The 17,964-nt window shown below is 49.2% G+C and overlaps 1 protein-coding gene and 1 long non-coding RNA gene across 3 annotated transcripts in view; one reads left to right on the top strand and one right to left on the bottom strand.

Annotated features, from left to right (window-relative positions):
- Positions 1 to 356: 356 nt before the first annotated feature.
- The window catches only part of LOC147646287 (serine/threonine-protein kinase PAK 3-like), a 91,195-nt gene continuing 73,587 nt past the window's right edge, over positions 357 to 17,964 (top strand). Inside the window, exons 1-15 of one of the 2 annotated variants that reach the window (XR_015281914.1) lie at positions 357 to 704; positions 2,364 to 2,401; positions 2,845 to 2,976; positions 4,459 to 4,593; positions 4,866 to 5,210; positions 5,657 to 5,746; positions 6,146 to 6,320; positions 7,800 to 7,863; positions 8,324 to 8,372; positions 9,143 to 9,255; positions 9,848 to 9,965; positions 10,389 to 10,488; positions 10,953 to 11,149; positions 12,496 to 12,633; positions 13,721 to 13,901. Coding sequence is in view for 1 of the 2 variants with exons in the window: in XM_086873668.1 (XP_086729794.1) it covers positions 428 to 704; positions 2,364 to 2,401; positions 2,845 to 2,976; positions 4,459 to 4,593; positions 4,866 to 5,210; positions 5,657 to 5,746; positions 6,146 to 6,320; positions 7,800 to 7,863; positions 8,324 to 8,372; positions 9,143 to 9,255; positions 9,848 to 9,965; positions 10,389 to 10,488; positions 10,953 to 11,149; positions 12,496 to 12,633; positions 13,721 to 13,822 (2,073 nt within the window). In the remaining variant the exon portion in view is untranslated. Of the gene's footprint in view, positions 705 to 2,363; positions 2,402 to 2,844; positions 2,977 to 4,458; positions 4,594 to 4,865; positions 5,211 to 5,656; positions 5,747 to 6,145; positions 6,321 to 7,799; positions 7,864 to 8,323; positions 8,373 to 9,142; positions 9,256 to 9,847; positions 9,966 to 10,388; positions 10,489 to 10,952; positions 11,150 to 12,495; positions 12,634 to 13,720; positions 13,987 to 17,964 lie in introns of those variants that run through there. The other variant, XM_086873668.1, reaches the window with a different exon arrangement.
- Positions 6,774 to 15,817, bottom strand: LOC147646288 (uncharacterized). The gene is made up of 2 exons (XR_015281924.1): positions 7,492 to 15,817; positions 6,774 to 7,034 (listed from the first exon to the last, which is right to left on the bottom strand). It is a non-coding gene; the product is annotated as an uncharacterized LOC147646288 (long non-coding RNA).

Raw genomic sequence — 17,964 nt, 5'->3', positions numbered from 1 at the left:
ACACTGCTAGCTCACCTACACACATGTGCTTCTTAGGATATTATTTAGATTCATAGCTTACTCTATAAAATCACACAATTACAGTTGAAATCTCTCCACCATCTCACTCAATGCAGTTTTTTATTTACTTATGGCATATTCTTACTTGCAGCTATAGGAACATAAGCTTATGAATTCTCGACTCAGCGTCTGTGAACCTTTAGCATTGCATGAATCCAAGCTCCTTCCAAGGCTGTCAATCAAATCCTTCAGTATCTGTGGAAGTTTCTGTCTTTCCATTTCCCACAGCCCAGCAAAGGATTTGTGACCCTTTGTGACAGAGGAGAACCTGCCAGGCAATTTTGTGTTTGCTGTAGGGAAGGTTGTGTTGCTCTGCATCAATTCCCAGAGCAGCGCAGAGCATTGGCTTTGTGATGTCAGGGCATGGATGCCACCTTGTCGTGGTGACATCCCAAGGTTGCCTTGGTGCACGGAAGGCCTCAGGGTCAGAGCAGCTCTTGGGCTTGCTCAGTGCAGGAGCATCCTCCTGCTTGAGGCGTTTGTCAGTGGGCAGCTGCACACTGACAGGAGCCGTGTTTGTTCTTGTGGTGGAGCAGAGTGTGCAAACTGGCACAGCAGTGCTACAATGATGGAGCAGCTCGCTGTTGCCGTTTGCACCATTTATGTCATCGGCTACTCCGGCTATTACCTCACCAACCTGGCACGTAAGTAGAGGTTTTCCCTGGCTGGAACCTGAGCTGGCTTTTGTAGGTCTCCCTGCTCTTTCTTAGTGACCGGGTTGCTATTGAAACACAAAGACCATGAGGATGCCCCTGGTTTGGTAAAGCTCCTGTCAACACCTTCAGCAAAACACGGGGTGTCTGTAGCCAGGGGGCTGCGGGCAGCATTTGCAGGGCTTCTGTTCCCTCCACGGGAGAGCCTGTGGCAGCAGAGTCTGGCATTTCCTCACTTTGCTGGCTCAATCTCTTGGGGTGACTTTACTTTTAAGATAGCTCTGAGAGCTCGGGAAGTTGAAACTGCTGGAGGCTGATGGGAGTTTTTTCTCCTGACTAATTCCTGGCCATGGGTGAGAATTGGCAGCGGTTTTAACTATTGAGAAGTGAGATCAACCTGTGAACACCACCTGAAGATGTGAGGCCGGGAATTTCTTGCTCTCTTTGGTTTCTGGCTTCTGACGAGGTCACAGGGCTCTGTCTCGGCCTCCTCCCCGCCTCCAGGCCGGACAAGGCTGCAGAGGGCGGGGTGGGGGGAGAAACGGAGCCGGCCTGACTTGGTTTGCAGTTTCTGCCACTGAACTGAAACCTGACGCCATCAACATCTGCAGCTTTAGCAAGATTTTAACTCTTTTACTACCTGCATGAGACTTGCAGATTAATCCTTTTTTTCCAGAGAGAGGGAGAGGAAGTGATCAACCATCAACCCATCAAAGAGAGTGAAGAAAAAAATTAAATTGAGAGAGGGAAGAGAAATAAGGAGATGCTTTAATACGCTGAAATATTTTTCTGTTAAAGCTATGGAGATGGACAGTAGTGTTCTGAAAAAACCGCCTTTAATTCATGACAGAGTATATTGGGAGGAATGGAGTGTTTCCAAGTGTGGATTTTGAGCAAATGATGAAGTAGTTGTGACACTGTGAGATGCTGGAACAGAGGGGGAGAAGTAAGAGTTGAAGATTTGTGGCTTTTAAGAAGCAAAAAGAGAAAACTTCTGTTTCCAGAGAAGCTCACAAAAACAGATAAAGAGAACTTTTGCCTTTGAATAACTCATTCATAAAAATGACATCCCTAGACTCATGACCCATAACACACCTCAGAGTGATGGGAAATGGGAGGAGACAACTGATGGCAGATTTCTGGGCAGCTGGCATCAGAGAAATAGAAAGCTATGAAGAAAAATAATTTTCTTGTGAGAAACTCCATAGATAGCAGAAGAAGACTTCTGTTTCTCTACAAAGACTGATGAAAAGACTCTAGCAGGAATTGGGACTGTTGTAAACACCAAAGTTCCAAAGTTTTTTTGTCTCTATGTTGTCATGTATACAAGGGAATGGTTGGGTAGTGGGGGAGAAAAGGGTTGTTCTGGAAGTTTCATTCTCGTTTCTTATTCTTGTAGTTTTTGTCAATAAACTTTCTTTATTCCATTTAAGTTTTAAGCCTGTTTTTCTCTTGTTCTAATCCATATCTCACAGCAAGAAATAAATAAGTTTTCTAGTGATTTTTCAGTTGCTGCTTTAAACCACACCAGTCAAGCAGGACACCTTTGAAAACGTAGACTGGGAGATCTTCTCAGATGCTGTTCTAAATAGGCCACGGTTCCCTCCTCTTTTCTCAAAGAATTTGGTTTATTTTCCTTGCCCACTGCAGGTCATCTGAGCCGTGTGTTCAGAGGTGCCGATCCTGAGGTGAGTCAGAAAGGAACATTTGATGTTTCTGGAGTTTCAGAATTGTGCAGGGAACTGTGAGCTTGGCCTGTGGCAGTAGAGTGCAGAGGGCCAGCTGGGTGGGCTGAAAGAAGATCCATTTCCATGTTTACAGCAGCAATAGCAAAGGCATTGTTGGCTATTTCCTAATTTTCCATTGCAGAGCTTTAAAAGAACTCAAAGCTCAGCTTTGCAGAGAGAACGTTGCTTGCTGATAGTAGCCAGGGTGAACTCTCTAATTCAGAACTATTTGCAGTATGGCTGAATTGACCCATTTTAATTTAGTTGGAGAGACTTAGAATCCCATTGCTATCAAAGCTGATGATTTGTGCTTGGTAGAGCTGGTTGTAGAAATCGAGCTGAAGAGAAATAAGGTTCTAAATGATAGGGAGCTGCCTGTCCCTAACTCCACCATCTGTCCACAGAGCCCAGAAGCAAGAGCAGACTCTGCTGTGGCTCCCTCTGCTCCTGGAGAAGAGGCCAAAGAGGAGCAAAATGAGCAAAAGGAGCACGAGCCTCCAGCTGTGGTCACAGCCCAGCCTGACCATGCCCAGACAGTAAGTGCCAGTGCTGGGTGCTGCTGTCTTTAGTGCAAGGCAGAGCTGCAAGTTTCTGAGCAGCCAGCACTTGCTGTTGCTGGCTGAGGATGCTGAGTGCTGGAGTCCTGCCAGCACCCAGCCATTCCCCCATCCCGTGGCAGCTGGAAATTGGGCTTTGAGCCGTCGTGCTGAGGCCCCAAAGCGCTGCTGCCTGCGGGTGAGCAGCTGGCTGCTTGGCTCAGGGAAGCTCTGTCTCTTGGCTTCTGCCAAGCCATGGCCAAGGGCTCACACGGCATTGCTGGGGCTCACAGGGATTGGTTTGTTTGCTGTCCCTTTTTGGAAACCTCTGGATGACCTGGAGAAGTGTTCTGCAGTTTTCTGGAGTAATTCTTCACTTCTGCAGAGTCTTTTAGGCCACCTGTCTTTTGGCTTTTGATAAGCTGCAAGGAGATGATTGTGTTGTCCATGCAGCTGTGGCCAGCCATTCTTGTCCTGTGTGGCCAAAGAAACAAACTGTGTAGTTCTGAACCCTTCTTCTGAGGCAAAATCCACAAGTGGCAAGTTTCTCTTGATACGTTTTGTGGTGAAGTCTGCAGCTTTGGAAACTGCATTGGAGCCTAGTGTGGGGGCAAAGCTGCAAGTCCTTGAGTGCTGTCTTTTGTTGCTAAGAACCCCTTTAGAGATGGTTGTTTTTTCTCCTCAGAGATGTTTTCCTCCTCCTGCCTCTTCTGTCCTGACACTCCCTGTTTAACCTATAAATTTCTGCCTGTCCTAGTGAGGTGGGACAATTCCATAGTTTAGGTGGTTTTTGGTGACTTTGGTCATACATGTATTACATGACCCATGGCTTCCTTCATTGGCATCCCTAGGGGTGTGTCAATTAATTTGTTGGTGGGGCCTTTTGAGGATCTCTGTCAGTGCCACTCAGAATTCTCAGCTGACAAAAGAGGGAGGAGAAACACCTTGATCCTCTTCCATATCCTGAGGTGGCCATAGAGGCTCTCTGACCTGCAGCAGAGGATCCAATTGCACACATCCTTGTCTCCTGAATGAGCAGGATTTCTAACAAGAGTGTGGATGTCAGAAGGGCAGGAGTGGCAGTGCAGGCCTGAAAAGAACATGAACTCCAGCAGTGTCTCTCCCAAGGGCTGAGCTCACCCAGGAAGCCCCTGCAGAGCCAGGATGGAGCTGTGGGACAGGGCTGGCTGTCGGTCACTAGGGAGAGACAAGCAGGACACAGCAGAAGGGGAGGGAGGCCCTTGAGAAATGCCCCACATTTCCTGTCAGCTGCCCAAGAGTCTGTTGGAGATTCAGTGCCAGATGGGCCCTGATTGCACTGCCAGGGTCACTTTGGAATCTGTGCTTCCCCACGGGCAGAGAACAAGGCAGGAGAGCAGCAGCACAGAGCTTTGGGAACGTGGGAGCCCATCAGCCTTTGAGTCTTGGCCCACAAATGTTGGATGAGAAGTTGAAGCCCATCTTCTCTTGCTTTCTCTGCAGGTCCATCCAGAGAAAGAGCAGGAGCAGATTGTTTTATCAGGACGGCCGTGCCAGCCTGAGGGAGAGCTGTTCCCAGCCCAAGAGCAGGAAGAGCAGCTGGGGCAGCAGGTGGAAGAGCCACTGGAGAATGGCCAGGTAAGGCTGACTCAGCAGGGGACAGAGTGAAGGGCAGGAAGAGGGGCATAAAACGCAGCTCTTGGGACTGAGCAGGCCATGAGTGCCAGAGGCCCTGAAAGCAAAGAGCCTCTGCAGAGATCAGCAGCGGGACAGGAGGTTACAGTGGAAGCAGAGGTGGGTAGGGAAGCAGAAAGAAGTGACTGAATGAGTGTGATTTTGAGGCTGAAACTGAGGAAGAAGCTGAGCCTGATGGCAGCTCCCAGGCACTCGCTCTCCATTTGTGTGTACAGAACATCGAGGCAGAGCCCCAAGCAGAGCTGCCCGAAGCTCCGAGGGCCATCATGGCAGTGAAGAGGCGGCCTGAGGAAGACAGGAGGAACATCCAGGAGGAGATGAATCTCCCCTGGCAGAGAGGAAATCAACAAAATCAGGTAAGTGACAGAGTGGCTGACACTCCACTCATGGAAATTCCTCTCTCTGGTTCTTCACAGGCCTCTGATGAGGAGCTTCTGGCAGAGCTGCAGGAAGCTGAGGCTAGGATCAGGGCAAGGGAGAACAGGCTGGAGGAAGAAAGGAGAATCATCGAAGAGAAATTCCATCTCCTCGCTCAGCAGCAAGAGGCTCTAGAAAATCGAGTGAGTGAAAGAGCGATAGGCACAGCAGTCACTGCAGTCTGGTGCTTTCTGCCCTTCTTGCCTTTCCTCTGCAGAGCAGCAGGGGGCTGGGCTGATGCCTCTCAGTGCCATCCTGCTGTAGTGTCTATCCCAGCTGCTTGGAAGGACATTTCCTGCTGTGCTCAATCTCAGCTGCTGCCCTGGACAGTGGCACCAGTCATTTGCCCCTTTTGCCAGCACTCATCTCAAGGGATTCCTGCTGGCCTGCTCCTGCTCTCCTTGTTTCTTCAGGGCTTTTTGCAAGTGAACACAGTCCCCCAGACAGATTTGGAATACAAGCTGCAAGCTGTCTGTATCCCTTGGTGAATCTGCTGCTGTCCTGCTCTTTCCCTTTGCTCACAGTCAATGAGCCTTGGCACACAGGGACAAGCTGTGGTCTCTGACTGCTTTGTTCTCTTTGACTTGAGGTGGACGTGTTGATATCTCACCTGGCAGCCTGCGAAGGCTTCCAGCAAATGCCGGCTGATGAAGAGCCCCAAGGTCGGCGGCAGGCACAGGTACTGTCCCAAGCACAAGTGCTGCAGGCTGAGCACCTTCTGAAGATGGTGCAGGAAAAGAGGACTCAGGGGGAGGAGCTCCAACATTAGAACAAGGAGCTGCAAATGTGTCTGCAGCCCTTGGAGGGGGAAAGGGATCCTTGGGAGGAAGTGCAATGGTCGTTGTTGCAGTCATCCTTCAGAAAATCCAGGAAAATGGAATATGAAACTGGCCATCAACTTGATTAAAACCAACCTTGGGTTTTGACCATTTGGTTCCAGAAGTGGGCATCCAAAAAATCCAGTTGATGAGCTTTGCATGTGGCTAACAGCAACTTCCTAAGGGCTTGCATTTGAAAAGGGAACTCGGGGTAATCTCTGCCAGCCAGCTTTCTGACACAAACTCCTTTCTTCTCGCAGATCTACACAGGCTCTTCCATTCACTCTGCTGCAGCAGCAGCAGCAGCAGCAGCATCTAAAGGAGCCTTTGTTGCCCAAGCTGAGCAGTGGAGCCGGGGCAGTTTGTCCATTTCCAGCAGTGACACATCTGCTGCTCAGCTCCAGGAGAGCCAGGGAGACTTCGTGGAGCAACTGAGTACGTCTGGTGTATTTCTTGTCTGAGGGACAGTGTATTGTGTGCACGTGCCAGCAGAGCTGTAGCAAATGATCCTCCTCACTTTGGTGTCCCAGAGACATTTAGGACTCCCCACAGGAACTGCTGTGCTCTGAGGCAGCGAGAGAGCGCTCTGGCTGTTCCTGCTGCCTCTGAGGGCAGCTTGGACTGGCTCGGCTTTGCCTGGCATTCCCTTGCCACTAAAGGCAGCAGCAGGAATTGTTCTTGGATCAGCAGAAGGCTGTGGCCCAGCAAATGATCTATGCAAGTCCTGTGTGCTAGTGGCCAAACTGAACAGAATATTTGATTCCTAGATTCTCCTTAGACTCCAGACTTCCCACCAGTCGTCAGAACCAAAAGACTTCAGAGATATTGATTGGATTTGGGGTTTTGTCTTTTTGTTGTGGTTCTGTTTTTAGTTTTCAGTTTCTATACTTTTTGGTTTCAGATTTGGGGTTTTTTGGTAGAGTTTGTTTTTTCTCCATCCTGAAAGAGCTGTTCTGCCCCAGGTGTCTTACTGCTGTCATTTTTAGGACTGTTTTTATTGCCTCTACTATATCTACAAGGTTTTTATGAGAATGCTGTATTTTTGTCAGTGAGGACTCGTTTGAAAGAACATCAGGTGACAGCAGAAACAGAGAGCAAGAGATGTTTTCATTGGGCCCACACTGAAGAAACAGATATTTGTATAACAATCTGTAATTAATATCCTAGTTTTATTTTTATAAAGATGTGTCCAAGAGACACATCCACGTGTTGTGATCAGATAAAACAGCACTGCAGGCATTTCTCAGGAGCGAGCCTGCAGCCCCTGTGCTGTGTATTCCTCAGATCCATGGCACTTTTTCATCCCTGATTCCCAGCCATTCCCATGACTCTCAGAATCCTACCTATTGGCCCAAGCCCTGCTCAGATCAGTCTCTGGGAAAACACATCAAGCCCTTTGTGATTCTGCAGCACAACCCATTTAATCTGCTTCTTGCCCATAACAGCTGCCAGTGCTGTGCTCTCAGAAAAGACCTGGTGGGGCTGAGAAAAGATCCCAGCTGGTTTGGTGTCTACCTTCACCTGCTGGGACACAAAAGGGCCTTGATCTGCACCTGGCTGTGTCTGATCTCCAAGGCAATGCTGCTGTGTCCTGAACGGGGGCCACAGCTTGTCAGGGGCTCAGGCTGGCTGTGTCTTCTTGCCATTGCTTGTCAGTGCTCATGCTTGGCCTTTGCCAGCCTTGTGCTGTGCCCTGCTGTGCCCTCTGTGCTTCATTTCCTTCCAAGGACTGGACAAAATCAGTCTCTCTGCTGCCCATTTGTACTGCACAACTGCCTGTCTTGTTGCTGCTGTGCTTGCTGCCCAGCTGACCACAGAGGGTTCAGAGCCCCAGACAGCGGGGCTGCCTTTGGCATCTCCTGCAAGTTGGGATCTCTGCCTGAAAGTCAGCATCTTGCATTTTGTTTCCCTCAGGGAGAATGGTGAACAAGGAAAATCCTGTCACAAAATACATCGAACTGGAAAGTCTTGGCAGTGGGTGAGTCCAACCACAGTCACTTCGACACAGCCACGGGCCAGGTGTTTCCCTGGGGGAATATCCATCAAGTGGGAAGTCAGACAAGTTGTCCACATGTTTAGACAGCGGGCTTAGTCTGCCCCATGTCTCAGTACTGGCCAGAATTTGTCAAGTGTGCTCAGAAGGCATTGTCAAAGACATCTCCATGCTGCCAAGGTCTTGCCTGCAGCAAGGAACACAACCTGGGAAATCTGCTTGAAGGAATAAGCTGCCTTTTGGAGCTGAGGCAGTAAAGCCCAAGGCTTCAGGAACAGGCCCAGTGCCCAGGCACTTGAGGGGAAAATGCATCATCTGCCTTCTGGCAGACTCCTCCTGCAACCTGCAGCTTTTAGGCATTTACAGGAGAGCTCTCCTGTCTGGACTGGCTTCCACTGCAAGATCTAAATGGCTTCTCCTTTCTTTGCTGCTGTTTTTTTTCTAGGGGTTTTGGAGAGGTTTCCAGAGCACTTGACATTGCAACAGGAGGAGAGGTAAATGTCAACAGCCCCTGCAGCCTCTGCTGCTCTCCAGGCCTTTCCCCACTGCTGACAGCTGTGGCTGGAGCTTTGAGTAGAGCTGTGCTGAAAAGGCACAAGAAGCACAGACTGGAGCCAGCCTGCAAATTGCACTCGGAACAGGCTTTGTCCTCCTCAGCTGCCCGTAGGAAGACAAGGAGGGCAGCGGTTCCTTTCAGAGAAGGACGCGCCCACACGCTCTCAATTGCTAAAACAAAGGTGGTGTCTTAGAGCACCTCACTGCTTTTTGGGGCTACAGCTTCAGAGTCCTGAATTCTCATTTCTGGCTGCCAGCAAATACATCTGAATGCTCCTGGTAGTTCCCTAGACACGTGCAGTGCTGCACTTGGGAGCCACACGTAGGGAGAGATCTGCAAGATGTTCCTAAAAGCCCTGAGCCCTGCCCATAGCCCAGGATGTATCCACAGAGAACCAAGGCACCCATTCCTTCTTTTGAACCAAGCAGAGCAGCAGAGAGTGTGGTCAGAGCTTGGTGGGTGATTGTTGATACACCTTAGTTACCAAGTGGACAAATCGCCAGTGGCCACATGTCCTGTAACTGACCCCCAAGGGAGCAGAGAAATGGGCTGTTGCAATGTCACTCCCTAATTACTCCAGTGATGAGGTCTAATCACAAGGCACTTTGGCACAGCTTGGCTGTGCCATTCCAAAATCACTTGCTCCATGTGGGTTGTGGTCTCATGCTACCAATTTTCTCAAATTACTCCTTTTCAATGTCATTTGAGGTGGCCATAAAGAAAATAAATGTGCAAGGAGTGAGTAGGAAGATACTAACCATGAATGAAATCAGGATCATGGAGAGTAATAGGAGTCCCAGGATTGTGAATTACTTAGCCAGGTGAGTGGTCACGGTCTTATGCCATGAATGTTTGTTTACATACTACAAGCATGAGAGCTTAAAAACCCACTTTGGTCAGTGGCAGGAAATAGAGCTGTTAATGATTATTTCTCTACTTATCTCCAATGGATGGGAAGAGACTGCATTTTGTCTGCATGAATCCACCCCGGCAAATGCAGACTGAACATTGTTCAAAAACCTGCATCAGCCCTATCTTAAGAATTCAATACCTTCTAAGTTCATTGCCCCCATAGTTCTTTGGGCTTGAGTTTTTCAAGTTTCTTAAATGCTGATGAACCATCCAAGAGAGGATTGCCCTTGCATTGTTGCCCCTCTTTTCCATTGCTGTGCATGCCGGGAAGACTAGGTGCTTATTTCCAGAAATGCCATGCGTGACAGGTTTTTTATCTGGGCTCTTCCTAAACTGCCTTTCTCCTTGAGACAGCACAGACTGCAAACACTGCACAGCCTAGAGGCAATGTCTATGCCTTTACTTCTGCCCTTGTCTCCAAGGGACCCAGAAACAAGACTCAAGCAAAAAACCAACCTAGCCGTGCATGTTCACCTGCACGGCCTTGTTTCCTTTTTTCAGCTACCTTGTGCATGAGGAACTCTGGCTGGTGATGGAGTACATGGACGGAGGCACTCTGAGAGATCTCATCGATGAGATTCAAATGTCTGAAGGAGAGATTGCAGCTGTCAGTCGGGAGGTCAGGGATCCCATCTGTGCTTCCAAGGCCTTGAGCTGCATTGTCTGGGAAACAGGGGCTCAGAACGGGAGTGATTTCATGGGCCAAGCTTGGTTTCTGTGCTGCTCCTCGGCTATGGGCAAGCAAGAGCATCTCAAGGGAACTGTCTGCCAGTGCCCCTACACTCACTGGACTCACTTCCTGTACTCTTATCCCCTGCTCTTGTATTCTATCTCTGTCTCATGCATTGGCATTTGCAGTTCTCCACTGAGAAAGGTGCTGCTCTGCTACTGTTGGAGCAGCAGGCTCTTGCTCTCAATGGCGCTGTGTTCTGCCATTCCTCCCCATTCCCCTGCAAAGGGAACCTTCCACAGCTGTTTCCTTTCTTGTGCGATGAACTCACAGCACTACTTTTTGCCCCCCTGGTTCTCTTTTCTCTCTCAGTGCCTGCAAGGACTGGATTTTCTTCACTCCAACCACGTGATCCATCGAGATGTCAAGAGCAACAACATCCTTCTCAGAACCGACGGCTCTGTCAAGCTGGGTCAGTGTATTCTTGCTCAGCTTCAGCCTTCCAGGAATGGGGGGTGTGGGGCTGCTTTCAGTGACTGCCAGCTCCCCAAAAATGCTGCTGCTGGCAGTGCAGGGGTCCCCCCTGCTGTGGGCTGAAGGCACAGTTGCAGGGTGCACACAGCTATGACAAGGAACCACAAGCAGCCAAGAGTGCTATTGCTCTGTGTGTGTCTGTGTGTGTTCCTTCCAGAGGGAGGGAGCTGCAATCTAAACCTTCAGGGGAACAAAAGGCACTGCTGGAGGAAGTGTAAAAAATGGGGGGATGTTTGAAGTAGCCAATTCATATTTCCTTGGCTAAAGCCCTAAGGAAAGAGAGCAGGGAGTGTTGTCCAGGAAATTCAACTGCACATTCTCAAACTTCCACTGGGGAATTCTCTGGCTTGGTTTCCTAATTGAGAGTATTAAAATTAAAAGAGTATTTTGCTTTCTCCTCAGCTGATTTTGGCCTTTCTGCTCAGCTCACCCCTGAGCAAAATCAGCGGTGCTCGGTGACCGGGACTCCTTGGTGGATGGCACCTGAAGTGGTGAAGCGTCAACCATATGGCCCCAAAGTGGACGTGTGGTCTTTTGGAATTGTGGCAATTGAAATGGCCGAACAAAAAACTCCTTATGACAGTTTCACTGCTCGATCGGTAAGGAGCAAATACTCTCTGATCCCGCTGTCTTTCTCACCTGTCCCGTGTTCTCTGCTCACTGCACAAAATCCCATGGCCATCTGCTGGAAGTACTTCCACCAAGGCCCCTTCTACAAATGGCCCTGCAGCACATCAGCATCTGCTGGAGCTTTGGTTGCAGCACTGGGGGAACTCAAGCCTTACCTCGCTCAAACCATCTCCATTCTCAGGCAGCATTTTGCTTTGCCTTAGAAGTCGTTCCAGCTCTTTTGGCTGTGTAGATGGCCCCAAGAATAGGAAACAAGCATCTCAGAGCTGGTGTTATCTTTCCAGAAACGAAGCAAAGAAACTCAAAGCAAACCAAGTTTCTAAAACAGTGCTTTTGAGAGAAGTGCAGCCCCATTCTTCTCACAGGGAAACTTGCCTGAAACCTGGAGATGAGGCTGTAAAGCCAGAGTCTCTTCTGCTTCTTGTGCAGTGCTGCTGAGACACTCAGTGACCACCTTCTTTCCTAACCCAAGCCACTTTCTCCATATCACCAAGCTGGAGCCTGGTGACGGGGAGAGCCTGCCAAAACCTCCTGTTTGTTTCCTGGCACTTTCTGGGATGGGCACAGCGTTAATGCATTGACTTGAGAATCCAACCAGCACAGGGTTACCACAGGGATGACACTTCTGATTTCACCATGAATATTTTCCTTTTGCCACGTAAGGGAACCTGAAATTTTCAGAGTGCTGAGAGACAGAGCTGCAGGTGGCTCCTGTGTGCCCAAACAGGCATTTTCAACCCAATACATTTGTGGAGGCATCTTAATGTGTCTGTGTTGAACATGAGATTCCAAAGGTTTGTTTCCTTCCCTGAGGAACACCTGCTGCATTTCCTTTCTTTTCTTCCAATTACCATCATTTTCAAGAACAGGACAAAAAGCTGGACGAGTTTTGCTTTATGGCAGCTGTGCTTAAGGGACCAACAAGCACTGCAGAGATTCTTTTCTTATAAGAATCCTTGGAATAGTAGAGTTAGTTAGAATAGCAAAATCCCTCTTCCAAAAAGGCTGCCAAGCTGCTGGGAATCCTCCGAGAAGGAAACATGTATTTGCTGATGTAGTTGCCACTAACTAGAGCAGGCAATGAAATCAGCTGCCAAGGCAAGATCTGCTGGATGTTGGCAAAGCTGTGGCTTTCGGGCTTGGGTTTTTTCATGATACAGGAAAGTCGTCATCCAAATGCTACAGGAAAGTCATCTCTGCCTCTCTGCCAGGGCAAAAACTGCCACTGCAGAGTGGAGCTGGAACAATGGGCTCTGGGAGAGCAGTTCCAGATGGGAAAGAAGCAGGTGGAGCCTTGTGTTTCCTTTTTCTCCAGGCTAAATTCCACATAGCCACAGAAGGGAGCCCACAGCTGCGGCAGCCCGAGCAATTCTCGCCTTTGCTGCGTGACTTCCTGAGCTGCTGCCTGCAGAAAGGCGAGGCGCAGCGCTGGTCTGCCAAGGAGCTGCTGCAGGTAAAATGCCAAAAGGGCTGCAGGTGAAACAGTGTCCCAGGGATGGGCTCCTCCTCCACTGAAATCCAAGGCATCAGATGAGCCCCCATCCTCCTCCCTTCCAACCTTGGTGCTGTTCAGCTGACAGTGGGGACGAATCCTAGACTGGGCTGGGCTGGCAGGGAGTGCTGGGTTTTAGCGCTGGCTAAAATCACCAGGGCACTTACTCATTTCTTGCTGGGAGCTATGGATTAGGAGAAGGGCAAAACAGGCTTCAAACTTCAAAGAAATAACAAATTTTATTATCAGGCCCACAAGAATAAGAAAGGTCTCATCTGTGCAGTGAAAGGGTTCAATCTCACCCAGGTCATGGCAGTCACGGTGTTGGATTTCAGGCTGTGCTGGGCCCCTCGCTCTGCCCGGGAGCCGCTGGGAGGGGAGGCTCGGCCTGGAGCCGTCGCTGCACGCCGGGGAGAGGATTTAGTGTGGGCAAGATGTCAGCAGCCGTGGCCTGGCCGCAGCCTCCATCCCCCGCCCGGGAGCCGCTGGGCTCTGGCCCGGCCTCCCCCAGGAGCACAGGCCGTGGGCGAGCAGGGCCGGCCTCACCAGAGCTCCGTTACCTTCGGGCTCCGGAAGCAAAGAGGGCCAGTGCCCGGGCTGGTGGTTTTCAAAATGTGCATCATCACAGAAGCACATCTCATTTCTAAATGGTGCAAAATGTTGTCAGTTCTCAGAACTAGCCAGCCATTGGCCTGTCTCAGGCACAGAGGAAGCTCCCAGCAGCTTCTCTCAAAGAAATCACTTCCGTGCGGGGTTTCTTACTTCTTTCCCTAAATGTCAATTCACCTCAAACTAACACACAAGGACATGGAAAGGTCATCTAGTCTGTGTCCTGCAATGAGCAGGGACATCTTTCAAGAGATCAGGATACTCACACCTCAGATATTTCCAGGGATGGGCCTCCTACCAGCTCTTGGGGCAACCTGTGCCACTCTTGCCCCATGCTCCTGACCTACTCTGACTCAATCCCCTTTCCATTTAAAAAGTCTTTTGAAGCTCTTAGCTTGGAAAATCATGCTTTCTTGTTATTTTCTTTTCCTTTCTGCAGCATCAATTTATAACATCGGCCATGCCTGGGTCCAGCCTGGCACCTCTCATCGTTGCAGTAAAGAAGTGGAAGGAGGAGGCAGGAATGCAACAATTAATTTAGAACTGTCTTCTCCATGACCAACTTAGAGTAGGATTATAGAGTAGGATTGCAGAGTAGGATTGTAGAGTAGGATTATAGAGTAGGATTGTAGAGCAGGATGGTAGTGTAGGTTTGTAGTGTAGGATTGTAGAGTAGGATTTTAAATAAAATTTCTAAAATCTCAACTCCTTTGGAACATTTCTCTCCTTCTGACCCTGTGAGAAAGCTCAACATTTCCTTCTGAATTGTCAGTTTTTTCTTAGAGGTGGAAAGTGACATTAATGGCTTCTTTGGTACAGTTTGTAAGGGGGGAAGGCTCCTCTTCATTCATCCTCTCCAGACCACACTGCCTTTGGAATATGGCCAACTGGCCAAGTTTTGCCCAGCTCTGGCATTTCTATCTGAGGCAGAAACAGCAATGGCATTTGCAGGAAAAACCAAAGGAGGAGCAGTGCAACGCAAACATCCTGTGCAAATGCAGGCTGTGCAGATGTGACTCGAGAGTATTTGGGTTCCTGCCACTTGGATTTGTATCCCTAAGAGCAATCTCTTTGGCTGGAGGAGAGTCTGGCTGAAGAGAGAAAGCAGAAAGAGTAGTGAGGGTGCTGTGCAAGGTCTCCTGTGGTGCAGAGCTGTCAGCGACTGTGAGGTGAGAGCGGGCCCGGCCTTGGCCAGGCTGGAGCCCCAGCAGAGCCCTGGCAGAGCCCGGAGAAGCCTGAGCCTCGGCAGAGGCAGGCTGGAAGGAGGCCCTTGGAGCTGCAAGAGGCAGCAGCCTGGCCCTGGCTGCCTCTTGCTGGCACCAGGCAAATCCTCCACTCTCAGAGCCAAGCTGGCAGCTGGCTGCTCCTGAGGGGAAGCGGCGCCGTGCTGGGCACAGCACACACTGGTGCCATGGGCTGTCTGGAGTCTGCACAGGAGGAGAGAAAGGCAAAGAGCAGCCCAGGGCTGCTGCCCTGCCTGACCATTGCTGCTCTTCTGCCGCCTGCCCTGGAACTCCTGGCAATGGTCAGCAGTGTGTGCAGCACTCTGGGCACAGGGGGAGGGAGCCGGGCTGCTCCGCAGGCTCCAGCACAGGGCAGTGTCCTTCAGGCACGGCATTTCTGCCAGGGGAACCGAGGCCAGCGTGAGGCACTGACAGCAAGTCAGGGCACATCTGCACGAGCCACTGCCTCACACAGCTCTGGGACCAAGCGCCTGCAATCCTGGAGCTCTGCGCTGAGCCACAGCAAAGGTGTGAAATGCAGAGGGTTTTGCAGAAATATTCAGGGGCACCAGGCCAGCCTGCTTGGTGCTCTCTGGGGCACAGCAAGCACTGTGCAATGCAGCTCGGAGCTGCTGGCAGAGAGGGACTATGGGCATGTGCCTGAGGCTTGTTCTTGAGTAGTGATTTGGGAGGGAGCAGAAGGGTCTCAGTAGGCAATTGGTGTTTTCTTCATGAATTGCTGAATGAAAGACACAATGTGGCCTCACACAGCAAGAGAACTTGCAGAACTTACTGACCATAAGTTTGTGTTGAATTCCCAGAAAAGGGAAGTGTTGAAGTGTAACAAAAAGGCCTTTTGAATTCAGGTAGCTCCTGAGCCTTCATCAAAAACAACCACCAGGAGGCTGACAACTACCTCATGTAGAGCCCTGCTGCAAGGGCTTCCACAATCATGGAATTAGAAAATATAAAGCTTAGGAAAGTAGAATGTGCCCATTAAGTTTAAAAAGTTTAAAAGCTTGTCCTGTGCAAAGAATGGACAAGTGAGTTTGTGGTGGAGCTTCCCCCTCACTCCTGGTGTTGAATAAACGAATCCCTGCTCTGCAGGCCCTACACTATGGAGTACTGTTTTCTTGACTACTATTTGTGCATCATAATCACACTATGCTTTTCACTGTCTTCTTAGAACCTTCCAGGCATAAAGTGAGTAAGACAGTGAGTTGTGTATTGATAGGGCCGAAGAAACATTTCCAAATGCCATCCTGGGAAAGGAAAGGACGTGCAACAGCGCTGGGGAAGAGCGTCCCTCGCACAGCCCTCAGAGCTGCCACCGTGCACAAGATGGCGGCCGGGGCTGAGGCTGTGCCACCATGCACAAGATGGCGGCCGGGGCTGAGGCTGTGCCACCGTGCACAAGATGCCGGCCGGGGCTGAGGCCCTGGAGCTCTGCAGCCTCTGCCAGCCCAGCCCCAGCCCCGGAGCAGCGCAGGGCGGGCAGAGCCCCCTTCCAGCCGTCTGCTTCAATGGACATTGACAGACACCCGGGCCACGCACACAGGCTGACACCTTTGCTCTGTGCACACAAACACGTACCACACACTTGGGAACCTCGGCTGGCAGCATTTTCAGGTGGAAATACAAAGAAACTCCAGGGTTTGAAGGTTTTCAAATAGAATATTTCATTTGCCAATAAAAGGACCAAAAGCAGAAAGGGCCATCCCAGCCTGTTTCTTCCATGCAGGAATAGTGTCACAGTGACTGTGAGCTGATGAAGACGGAGATGGGATTTAATCCAAAGCAGATTGTGCAGTGGGTGCTCACCTGTGATATGTATCCCTCACAGTACCTATTTATTTGGAACACTAGGAAGATTATGAGGCTGGGCAAGATATTAACCCTTTCAATACACGGATGAGACCTACAAACCTTGTTCATCTCTCCAGGGACAGAAAAGGACAGAGTAATAACACACAAAAAAAACAACAAAAAAACATCAAAGTCAGTAAAAAAAAGAAGTCAAACATTAGATAGAAAAGTAATGAAAAAATGGTAATTGAAACAAAAATATTCTTATAGTAAAGCCATAGAAATAAACAATGATATACAAAATAACTCCTTTAATTAATGAAAAAAGTATAAAAATATATTAAAACTGTAAATCTAAACAAAAGCATCCATTAAAGAAACCAAACACATGTTAAAGTAACTGTTATCCCATAAAAGTTTGAACAGAAAAACAAATAAAAACAATAAAATGCCCTTTGCCCCCAGGGAGAGAAGAAAACTTCTGTTTCCAACGATGATCACAAAAACAAATGAAGAGAATCTTTGCCTTCAAACAACTCATCCTTAAAATAAAACCCCATGAATTCATAATCCATTGACACACCTCTAGGAGGGCTGTAAAAATCAGGAAAATGTCACGACAGAAAAATTTCTTCCCAGGCGGCTGCTATTTGTAAAAATGAAAAAGCACAAAAAAATCCATTCCTTGTAAAAAAGCCTCCATGACATAACAGGAAAAAACTTCTCTCCCTACAAAAACTAATACAAAACTATTGTGTAATTAATACTGTGTTAACATCCCAAGTTCTATCTCTACAGTGTCAGGAAAAAAAAAAAAGGAGAGGAAAGGCGTTCTGAAAGTTTTATTAGAGTTTCTCATTCTTGTAGTCCTGTTAATAAAGTTCCTTTATTCCTTCTAAGTTTTAAGCCTATTTTGCCCTTCTCCTAATCCATATCTCACAGTGAGAAATGAGTAAGTGCCCTGGAGATTTCAGCCAGCGCTAAACCCACCACATTATTTAGTGCATTAGCCAAAAAACTCAAATTAGCGAATCTCAGCCACTGCACCAGGCTGAAGCTGAGGATCCCCAGCCAAGCTCAGAGGGAGGAGAACACAGCATTTGTGGGATCCTTTCCAGCCTGACTTGCTTTAGCTGGAGCCTGGGGGAGGAGAGAGCAGGAGAAGGGTTGGCTGAGTCCTCTCCCCTCTGCCTTGCCCTTCTCTGCTGGATCCTCAGTTCATCCCACACCCACCCCAAGACTCCATCCCCACCCTTCTGGGGCTGACGGGATTAAAGGAGATAAAGAGGAGATTAAAAAGATAGAGAGGAGAGAAAAAGACAAGTTTACATGCAGCTTAAATATTAACGAAATACCTGTGTTAGTGACTGCTGAGAGTTGAAAGGGAGCTGAAGGGTTTGGGAAGGGCCAGGAGCCCGTGAAGGGCTCAGGAGCTGCTGCTGCCGGGAGGGAGGAAATGCACCAATGGCTCCCAGCAGAGTCTGTGCTTTGAGGCTCTTTCCCAAACAGCTGCAGGAGGGAAAGCAGCTGAGTTTGGAGGAAGAGTTTTCTGCTGAGGTTTCCTGTTTGGAGCTGTCACAAGCTTGAGCTGCTCAAGGGAAACGCGGCTCTGCTTCCAGCAGGGCCCAACTGCCCGGGAGCACAACTTGGTTCC

Source organism: Cyanistes caeruleus, unplaced genomic scaffold (assembly GCF_971803275.1).
Source record: "Cyanistes caeruleus unplaced genomic scaffold, bCyaCae1.hap1.1 HAP1_SCAFFOLD_103, whole genome shotgun sequence".
Lineage (NCBI taxonomy): Eukaryota > Metazoa > Chordata > Aves > Passeriformes > Paridae > Cyanistes > Cyanistes caeruleus.
This window is presented reverse-complemented; position numbering and strand designations above follow the sequence as displayed.